Genomic DNA, 11,121 nt, shown 5'->3' on the forward strand with positions numbered 1-11,121 from the left:
AAAAGTGTTAATCATGATTTTTGTTGAAGTTCAAAGAGCTTTAGGACCATAAATTTTTTCTTTGAAATTCGAAAGTTGAAGTATTTTTTTCCTTGCGTTCATGATTCTTTTCCAACTGTCTATTGGCTAGGTTTTTGAATTGTTGAGAAATAAATTATTATGGCAGCAGTTCACCGCCCTTATTTCAGGCCAAGCAACTGGGTTATTGATTTTCGAAAGTGTATTTGAGGGCCGTTGTACTGGCAAGCGTTTAATTGCTGGCAAGCGTAATTTTTTACGAGAGTCACCACCTTGCACTCACCTTGTACTCAATTTTGAGCTCAATGCGAGGCGCAAACAAGGATAACCGGTTGTTGTACGCGAAGCACTAAATTTTTCGACAACGCTGTTAAAAGAGTAAATTTCAGTAATAATTTTTTCCCAATGCAAAATTCCCTATGCAGTTTTTGTTCAAATTACTTATATTTTTGCTTCACGGAAGGGGCGTTTAAGTTCATTGCAAAATTGCAAGAATTTGTAATTAAAATATATGAAGTAATGTTAAGTTTGTAGTTGAATTAAGTTTTAAGATCAGTCTATCGTCAAGTTCGTTAATTTAGTCTGAAAACCCAAATTTTTGAGACCAGTTTTTCTCGGCATTGAAGCAATTTTCTCGTGAAATGCTACTCAGGGCTAATAGGTCTTTATTATAAACGCTTGAGAGTTCACGAAGTTTTTTGTGTCAGTCAATGTTGAGAAAAAAATACCTAGCTCACAGTTTTTTCTCACTTCCTCAAGTTGTCTTAATGCTCTTGAGTTCAATGGCACTGTATTAGCCGGTTGGGCTCAAATTATATAGAGTTGAAGCCTCGGAGACGCTGCGGCCAAAAATCAACATCTGGAGGTTTTCAGCTGATTAAACCCTCGTTTTAATCTATTATGTATTTAAATGCGGGCTTCACTATCTCGCCATGTTTAAGCTTTTTCAACGTATTATTGAATGTTTAACAAAAGAATTTTTGCACCTTTAAGCTATATCGTACATTGCAATGATTAAGATTTTTTTTCGATTTTCCAATTTGATGCCAAGGATTATTTCATCAATTTTGTAAGTAACAACCCAATGACGGGAAGCTATAAGGATTCCCCAGGGGTTGCGAATTTGTGCTCCATATATGAATATGGCTGCTCAAATCCTTATAGTTTTTGAGATACGACGTTTTTTAGGATTTTTTTTAAAGAACTTAGATATTAAAATTTTCACAAGTTTCCATCTATATAGTGAGGCTCTGTCAGAGTACTCCCAGGAGTTGCGAACTTTGCCTCTAAATTTGACTGCTGAAATCTGTGTTCTTTTCGAGATATGATGTTTTTTGTGATCAAGAAAGCATAAAATTAATTTGAAATGCCCCTTCTTGTAGTGGGGGTTGTCAGAGTACTCTCAGGGGTCGCGAATGTTGCCTCAAATGTGACTGCTCAATTCCTTGTAGTTTTCGAGATATGTCGTGTTTTATGATTTCTTTTTAATTTTTCAGAAAACTTGGATTTTAAAAAATTCAAAAAAAATGAAATTTTCAACGTTTTAGTCTCAACTTTTTTTTAATTATTCAAAGTACTTAGTTATAATTTTTTTTTTGAAGTTTTCATCTCTATATTGAGGTCTTCAATGTACTTCCAGGAGTTTCAGATTTTACTTTCAAATTTGACGGCACAAATCTTTGTAGTTTTCGAGATATGACGGTTTTTGTGATTTTTTCAAAAACATTATCTTTTCTTTTCAAATTTTTGAAGCTCCCAACCCAGTAGTTGGGGGATGTCAAGGCACTCTCAGCGGTTGCAAATCTTGCCTTCAAATTTAACTGCTCAAGTCGTTGTAGTTTTCCAGATATGACGTTTTTTTGTAATTTTTTCAAATTTTTTTTTAAAGAAAACTTAAATTTAAGTTTTTTAAAATTTGAAATTCCTAGCCCTGTTGTTGGGGCTGTCAAAGTACTCCAGAGATTGCGAATCTTGCCTCCAAATATGACTGCTTAGTTTTTTGTATTTTTGAGATATGACGTTTTTTATTGTTTTTTCATAAAATTTAACAGAAAACTTAAATTTATATTTAAAAAAAAAATTTGAAATTCCTAAACCTGTAGTTGGGGGCTGTCTGGGTACTCCAAATATGCCTGCTCAATGTGGTGTTTTTGTGAGATATGAGGTTTTTTTTTGTTTTTTTTTTCAAAAAGTTTTTTTAGAAAGTTCAAGTTTGAAGTTTCTCAAATTTTGAAAAAATTACAACGCTGTAGTTGGGTACTGAGAGAGCACTTTCAGGAGGTGCAATTTTTGCATTACAATGCGACTGCTCATGTGCTTTTAGTTTCCGGGATGTGACATCTTTGATGTCATTTTAAAATGTTTCAAAGAATTTCACAGAATTTTATGGTTTTTCAACATTTAATTTGAAATTTAAGTTCCTGTAATTGGGTGCTCCCAGAGTACACACAAAGGATGCAGTTCTTATTTCCAATATCTGCGGTTCTTAATAGTTTGTTAAAAAGTCGAAGCACCTTAGATGCTAGTTCATTTTAAAAGCTGAGCCTCCATTAGAGTTTCTAAAAAACGCTAAGTTCCTGTTTGATGAAAACAGATATTATGAAAATGTATAGGGTTAATTTTTTTCGTTTTTTTTTGAGACGCTTAAGAAATTTTTGTCACTTTTCACATAAATTAAGTATTTCTTAAAAACTACCGTTTAGATTTCCAAAAATGGAAAGTGGTACCAATGGAAAGACCGCCCACTCCCCAGTGTGTCTACATGTTCCCATTGTCTCTGTTACCCCAATCCACATTCTACCACTTTCGAAAAAGTATGTGGAGGAACTGTTTGACCCATGTTTTTTTTTTCATTTTCTCGCAAACTCCTTGGTAAAATCTGAGATTTTGGGTTGAATCGACAGAACGCGTTGCGGGAAGCTCTCTTGCATAAAAAATACACCCATTTTCCACACAAAGTTATGGCCCTTCGCAAAAGTCATAAATATTTAAAGTGAAAAAATAAAGCACTACAAACGATCGCTTTATTTACAAAATCTTTCATCAAACAAATCACTAAAAATTATCGCTGTCCTCCTTTCATCAAAATTTTTTTAAAAAATCTTCAGCAAAATTTTTCATCAAAACGTACCGCGGTGAAAAATTTTTGGTATCCAGATGCTAGGTTGGAGTATAAACCCTGGTAATCTATTTTTCTCGAATGGTCGCCCAAACGAAAATTCCAAAAAACGACGTTTTTGATCGATTTTTTTTTCTAAAACTTTTCTCGACGCTCATAAAAAATTAACTCCAGTCTGTCAATTAATTGCGACAAATTCTGATTAAGTTAGTTTTCGACGAATTGTGGCTTTTTATATTTGCCATGAGTTGTCGCAATGACCTCTCTAACGACATAATTTTTCAAATCAAATTCATTTTTGTAATTCGGCAAATTTTTCGCGAGCAAGAGCATTCTTGTTAATCAGTTTTTAACAAATCTATTAAATCTCCAATCGAAGTTTTTTCTTTCCTATAAAATTCCCAAATTTGTTTAATGAGTATTTTTGTTTAATCGGCATCTTATTTTTTTTCCTGTTTGATTTTTTCTTGCATAAGGATATCAGCGTTTCGGTGATATCCTTAAGCAAGAATATCACCGAAACGCTGTGATATTCAAGTTGATAAGGTGACAGGTTTAACTTAAATAGCTGGATCGCTCTTTGTACTTCGAACTGTTTTTATATTTTTTTTTCAAACGCCAAATTTCTGGCATAAGAAGTGTCAAATTAGAGTTTTTAATTACATTTCATGTGGCAGAGTAATTTATTTACAACTATTTTAGTAGCATGTGCAATTGATTGAAAATGAAATGGCTAAATTATGCATTTAGTCCTCAAATTTAATAGATGCACTGTTTTAATAGTTCTCAAAATTACCACCTTTTGTATTATATCACCAACGTTTCAAATGTCAAAACTGCAAAGTTTCAATCCACCATTTAATGCAACAATCCGAGAAGCAGAGTTATTGATTGATCGTAGTGGCAATTGTTTTTGAACGACAGCCTAGATTAGCCATCATCTTTGATTCGCATACACACTGTGTCGCTTGTGCCCAATATTTGAGGTCGGAAAACCAACCGTGGGGGAGGTCCTGCATTGAGCAGGACCGGGGGCTAATTTAAAAAAAAAGGTCGGAAAACCTTTTGCAACATACAACGCAACCAGTTGTTTTGGATTGAGTCCGTTACTTCTGCCGTTCTAGATTGGTGCAATGGATGAACTGCAATCGGATCTGGACATGGAGGTTATGACAGTTCATACTCCTTAGAAATCAATTCGCTCAATTATCCTCAAAAAGTTTCTCTTCTTTATAGATATCTCAATGTCATGATCCCCTGCAGTATTTTAAACATTTCAGCCATTAATAATCAGTTTTGTTTTTGAAGCATCCCAAGTTGCCCGGTCAATACTAAGCGATTAGAACACGAAGTTTGAATTGATTCATGACATTGAATCCTTATTGTGGAATGTATTTTAGGCTAAACAGTTACTTGACTCGGTGTTTCCTGAAAAGTGTCTCCAGCTCACCAAACAGATCGAGGTGAGTGATTCATTACAATTTCTAAAGTGAGTCATGTGTAATTATTGGTTGCTTAACGAATTATTTCTATCATTTATTTACGGTTGATACTTTTGCTCTCAATTACAAACTGGAATCTTTTAGTTCTGACCATTAAAAATGGGCAGGAACGTTGTCTTTGGGTGGTTTTTTGTTTTGTTTTTCACGCACAATCTGTTATTACAAATAATCATTGAGTGATAAAGCCCTTTCTATCATGTTAAAGCCCTATCATGATGAAGCCCTTTATATCATGTTAAAGCCCTTTCAGTCGTGATTCGAACGATATCTAAGAATTTTCAAAATAATCGATTGAAAACCGGTTTGATATGATCAATTTACCCGGTCTTATTTCGAGCAAGTAAAGCATGAAGCTAGCTTGTATAATAGGCTTATAAAAGTTAAATTCGTATAATTTGAGTTAAGCCGTGAAAATTTAGATTTTATCCAGAAAAGTTTTCGATTTTTTTGCACCTTCAGAAAACGAATTTGAAAAAATTCTTTTGTTCTATTCATTTTTTGAGGAAAATTTCTGTTTTATTTGCCTAATTCGTTTTACTATCAAATAAGGCCTCAGATCTAGGCCTCTTTTAGGTCCGATCATTGCACCACGAATAAAAAAACACTATTTGAAGAAAAAAAAGAAATAGTTTCTTTTTTATCGTTATTGCGGTCTGAGCTTTCTATGCTACTTTCTGAGCAACTGGCTATATTTTTTGATGTTGAATTTAGAGGAGTCTTTTGTAATATTCCTTCCAATTAATTTGTTTAATCTCAATGTCTCAATTTTGATGAAATTTCCAGCTTATTAATGAAATCAATGAATAACGTGCGCTAAATGTGCCGTGTATTAGCCAAATATCAACATTGTTTTCTACTCGTAATTTCTGAGATAGTTAGCTAAAAGTCGGTGTTCGAAGCTCGTAGGATACGAATATTTCAATTTTTTACGCTTGTGACGAGCAAGCTTCATCAAATCGGAATATAGACTTTTTCCAAGTTAAAACTTTTTTAAATTAAATTACTTGAATTTTCGATAGCTTGATTTATAAAAAATCAAATTCATGGGCTTCTCTGACACAGTTAGCCTAGAGGTAAAGGTTTCGCCTGCACAAAGTCCATGGTCCGGATCCGGTCGAGATCTGTTTTTTTTTGTCGAATTATTGTCTGTCTGTCTGTCTTTATTTTGACGGTTTACTTGCGACATCACAATTTTTCTTGTGCTGCAAACCAATTCATTGTAATTAAAAATGTTTTTGATTTTTCCGGTTGTTTGTAAATCTTTTAACCCATGACGTGCAGTGGACTCGCAAATTAAAACAATGCCATCGAAACGTCTACTGTTTCACTTGTTCAAAAAACCACATCCTACCCCTCCTAACATCTTACACACCTAACTGACAGTTTCGAAAAATCAACGTGTTACAAACACATGTTGCCCAATTTAATAGTCCCCCGATTAACCAAACGATTTTACAGCATCTCAAAGATAACCTTACAGGAAACTCTGGCCCACCACCAAAATCTCTCATTTTTTAACAACTTACTTGATGTGGCGTATCCGGGAAAGCACCAAAAATAGCAGCATTGATGTGCGAATACCAAATACATTACAGCGTTTCAAGAAACTAAATTAACAGTGAAAACCTATGCTCCCTCGTTTGGTCTTAACGACAAAGTAATAACAAAAGACGGCCCGCGAGAGGGAGGAGGCCTTTTAACTGTCATACATAGCTAATGTGCATTAAATTGCAGATTGTGGAAGACGGGACTGACTGTGGAAACCCAAGTTTAGAAATTTTTAGCCAACAAACAAAGCCTCAGCTTCAAAAATTGGCTCAAAAAGCAGCAATTTGAAGGCGTAAATTAGCCGGCATATCATAACTAGTTTGAGAAGTGTTCTTGCTGTGGAAACAACCTCACAAAAAATATGAAGAATTTGAATTAATGGGCTCAAATTAGTTTTTGGGAAGCTGATGCGCTTGACTTAATCATTATGTTGCCTAAAAATGACAAATAGTAGAATTAACAGAGGTATTGTTAAGACTCTTCAAATAGTTTCACCTATTTTTTGCCAAAATTTGAACCTTGTATCTTTACACAAGCAATGCGTGTGTTATAGTATGAACTATCTTTTTTTCCAACCTACGTCTCAACCTATTGTTGCTAAAAAATGTGTTCATTTTGAAAGTGTTCAATAACCAGCTATTAAGTACAGCCATTGCTATGCATTTTATGAAAGACTATTGTTGTTCGACTTTCGTAATGAAAGTAGCGGAATATTTGTGCTCGGGGTGTTTTTTTTTCAGACAAATTTCGACTTTTTAACAAGCCATTTTTGACAGGATTTTTTAAATATCATTCAGAGAGTATTGTTGTCCTTAAATTTGGAAAGATATTTCACCTGTGATCGTTTTTCGTTAAGTTATGGGGGTTTAAAAATTGCCATTTGGGACAATTAAGGCCCAATATATTTCACGCTATTAACGCGTAAGCGGAGATTTAATCCGTCTTAGAAATCGTTCCAATTTGGTTGAAGCAAGCTTATTTGCCATAATTGATTGGTTACTAGGAGCGAAATTTATCACTGTGTACTTAATATGGCGTGTGGGGTGATGATTTTCACAAAAAATTTCAAATTAAAAAAAAAATCTTTTTAATTTTATTATATTTAATTTTTTCATGCTATTACTGCTCCATAGACTGCTGTTTATTTTGAGGCATGTTAGTTGGTAAATTTATTTTTTTTAGAATTGACTGCTAATGCGTCATAATTGGCGTGCATCAGTTAAGAAGTTCAGTTTTTCCCAGTAGCGTTATCGGTCAGATTTTTGCTTGTGTATGCGAAGTGCAACTTCGCCCTTGAGTAATTAGTTGCAGAAAAATCGAACAAAACTCGAAATAGAACAAAGAAAAAGTTCGCTGAAAACAAAAAGTTGCAATTTCTATATCCCGTGACTGTATATAAATGGTCTTAACTCTTCTACACAGACCTATCTTGAAAAAAAAAGTTTTTTTTTCTGGGTTTTTGACAAAAAAACATGATGTTGAATAGCAGTTATCGAGCAAAATCTATGTAGCTATAAAAGCATCGTCTTAGTACTGTGATGTGCTCCTAATAAATAATTCCAAAAATGTACTGTGATGTTCCCAAATGTTCACGTTCGAGCAGCTCGATTTTTTACTGACACCAAGTCAAACTTATTGGTTGAGCTTCTTGGTTTTGTAACTTCTCTCAGAGATCTTCTCCGTTCACTCAAACCAGTATCTCATACCTTTATTAGCATATTCATTCGAATGTGCCTTCGGGTGGATTTTTGCTTTAAAACCGAGGGCTCTCATGGCATTTTTGTTCCAATTTCGAGTTTTGTTTTGCGTGGTTTCTTATGGCTCAACCATATAATTGATAATACGCGCTCCCTTTGTCAGTATGATGTAACGATGGTATTTCACTCGATCAATAGCTTTAATTTTTGTAAAACAATTACTGTGATGAAAATTATTTCTACAGACCTTTTCGGAAGAGGAGAGACTTAGACTGAAACAGTTACGGGAGTCCGCTACTGTAGATGAACAACTACTTGACCCAATTGCGTTAGTATGTTTAATCATTAATATATACTCGCCTGCTTTGGAATTTTTTTTTTTGAAGATAATGATTCTTTTTGGGGTAAAATTTCTATCTGATTATAAATAAAGTGATGATTTTGTGATACGCTATTTTTCTATCAGCAACAAGAACCTCAAAACAATATTGGCCCTGATTATACATGCATATTTCACCAATTTTCTACGACCGCCGAAAAACACTTTAAATGGGATTTTTAATTTGACAGCTCGAATTTTTCAGAATGCATAGGAGCAGAATCTGCTCTGAGATTCAGACACTAGCAGCCCAATGCAGCATTTTGAAGACCTGGATATCCCTGAAGACGCCCAAGATAGAAGGCGGCAACAATTTTGGAGTCGCCATTCAGGTAGTGTTTGAACAAAATGGCGTTTGTAAAACTGGGATTGCATTCAGCGGTTTCTGATAATCAAATGATTGTGGAATAATTTTTGGCTTATTTTCCGTAGAACAAAAATTTGGCGTGTATTCCTGGAAAAGATTAGATGCGAATTTAATTTGACCTTGATGACTTAAGTTTGGATGTTGTAGAGGGGCATCGCATGTGAGGTTGCGAAAGTGATGGACTACTGCAACAAAGTGTCAGTCCAGATCAGTTCTCACCAGACCACCAGAGGCGACCAGGTGAAGAGAGTGAACAAACACCCCCTCGTGGAAGACCACAAGTGGGGTCTGCGAGAGGGTGACGAGATGGAGTTCTATGATTTAAAAGAGATCACAGTCAATCTCAGGAATTTCTACGTGAGTTTACAGTTCAGTCAAAAAAGTTATCCGTTCAGTCCGGGAATAATGGGGCGAATTTGGTTCATTCGGATCTCATTTGTTCGTCATTGCATTTAATTTCTGACTCGGATTTCAAATAGTTCGATGAGAGACCATTTTTTTGCTGATTTTACTTCTTGTTATTGTAGTTTTTCTGTTTTTCCTATTTCAATCGCCCTTTATTAAAAAAGCACGAAAATTATAACAAAAGTATATATTTTGATTTTTTTTCTTGTTCTACTATAGGATTTTTTAAAGTCGGGACATTCAATGCTATTTAGTTTTAACAATCGTAAACGAATCAGAGTTGGAAATATTTGTGATCTATTTTTGTTAAAGTTTTGTGCTTTATCATTAATAACTTTAGCTATTTGTCTTATATTCAGTCGACTAAGCTTCCGCTTTGTTTTTGTTTTCAATTGCTGAAATAGTTGTATACCAATGAAACACTAACCAGTTTTATTGGCTGTGTAATACCCTTTATTTATGTTTGTTTCAGTTGCTTTTGTCAGACATGATAGGGAAAAACTACAGTAAGGTCACCCAGCCGAAAACTGTGAAGAGCACCTCCGTCATGTATTGACAGCACCACTGACTGAATTGTTATGATACATTGCTGAGGAACTTGCGCTTGTGATATGTTTGCTCGTGATTCTGGCATAAAACTTACTATTATTGATTCAAACTATTATTGCTTAAGAGTTTTGTTGAACGTTGACAGGATAAAGTAAAAGATAAAAAATAACTTCTCTGAAGTTTTTTCTACGACACAGAAATTAAACATTAAGTCATATGTTATAGCAAATTACACCGATAGCTTTCAATAGCGATCCGATGGCAACTTTTTTTATTTCAAAATATTAGAATTATTACAAATTTTCTGACGGTCCCATCTTCAGAGTGGAGTTTATAATTTATAATGCCGGTAAACGTTTAAAAAGTGTTCGTGTGCAATTTTAATTTTTCAAAATTTCATGGTTGAATTTTCCTAAAATATGTGCCTTTCTGCTTGGAAATATCTGCTTTTTAGTTTAGAATTTTTTGTTCATTTCATGTCGCGAAGTAACTGGAACGAACTATTTTGCAACCAGGACTTTTTAGCCCATTTTTCTTATTTCAGTGAAATTTTGCAGGAATATGGTCAGTTTGGGTATCATACTAAAGCCCTATTGAAATCGATTTGTCTTCAAAAGAAAAAAAATGTTTCCTTGTTTGGTCAAAAAGTTAGTTTTCACAGCAATTTGGTTTAGACTAACTTGTTTTATTGTAACCTCAATTTCTGCGAGTTTTTGTAAGATTTATAAGGCAGCTTGCCATTATATATAAAAAAAATTGGAGCCACAGTGATCATATAATAATAATTAATTTTCATTTTGGTACACAGACAAAATTATAATCATAAACGATTATCCTTGAAAGTAGAACCAAATTAACCATTGGACTTATCAGCTTTTCGAGTGATGTCTCTTTTGAGCAATTTTTTCAAGTTGCGGGAAATTAAAGTTTTGTTATGTTAAAGCGCTTTGAATTTAGTAAGATTAAGCGAATTTGTTTTCCATTGAAAAAAAAGCCAGTACAAAAAAGACAAAGTTCTACAGCTACTTCAGTACTTTTCAATTCTATTGAATAGTTATCACAAAATGTGAATGAAAATGTTATAATTTTTGAGTGAGTTTGCAGATAGATCGGATACCCAAAAAATGATTAGATTTTCAAGCACAAATTTTGTAATAACTATTCAAAAGAATGACATTTGGGTAAACATTTTTCGTAGCTGTAAAACTTTGTTGCAAATTTGTCCAGTTTAACTATACATGAACAGAACTCTGACTTGAGTGGAAACTAGATTTTAATTCTGTGACGATTAGGTCTCATTTGTTTTAAGTACTGTATTTTGTTAATTCGATGTGTTCATTTGTTTGTATAAAACACATTTTCAAAATTTTTCTATTTTTTGATGGCTTAACTTTTTAAAATTTTTTTTGCTTTTAATGCAAAATATGTGTCAGAGGGTTTTTGTTCCCACCATCAAAAAAGATGAAGACATTAGTTTTTGGGTGTGTTTTAGTTATTTCTCCTTTTTTCCCGACCATTGAGAGAAGAACTTTGTATTC

General features: G+C 33.9%; 1 protein-coding gene across 1 annotated transcript in view; it reads left to right on the forward strand.

The window, feature by feature from the left end:
• Window positions 1-9,762, forward strand: part of LOC134838964 (proteasome activator complex subunit 3-like) — a 78,003-nt gene extending 68,241 nt beyond the window's left edge. Inside the window, exons 2-7 of the mRNA XM_063854336.1 lie at window positions 4,258-4,302; window positions 4,537-4,599; window positions 8,129-8,211; window positions 8,468-8,594; window positions 8,777-8,986; window positions 9,507-9,762. Coding sequence (XP_063710406.1) covers window positions 4,270-4,302; window positions 4,537-4,599; window positions 8,129-8,211; window positions 8,468-8,594; window positions 8,777-8,986; window positions 9,507-9,590 — 600 coding nt within the window. The 5' untranslated portion in view covers window positions 4,258-4,269 and the 3' untranslated portion in view covers window positions 9,591-9,762. The remainder of the gene's footprint in view (window positions 1-4,257; window positions 4,303-4,536; window positions 4,600-8,128; window positions 8,212-8,467; window positions 8,595-8,776; window positions 8,987-9,506) is intronic.
• Window positions 9,763-11,121: the final 1,359 nt, after the last annotated feature.

The sequence above is a fragment of the Symsagittifera roscoffensis genome, chromosome 2, assembly GCF_963678635.1.
Source record: "Symsagittifera roscoffensis chromosome 2, txSymRosc1.1, whole genome shotgun sequence".
In the NCBI taxonomy this organism is placed as follows: Eukaryota; Metazoa; Xenacoelomorpha; order Acoela; family Convolutidae; genus Symsagittifera; species Symsagittifera roscoffensis.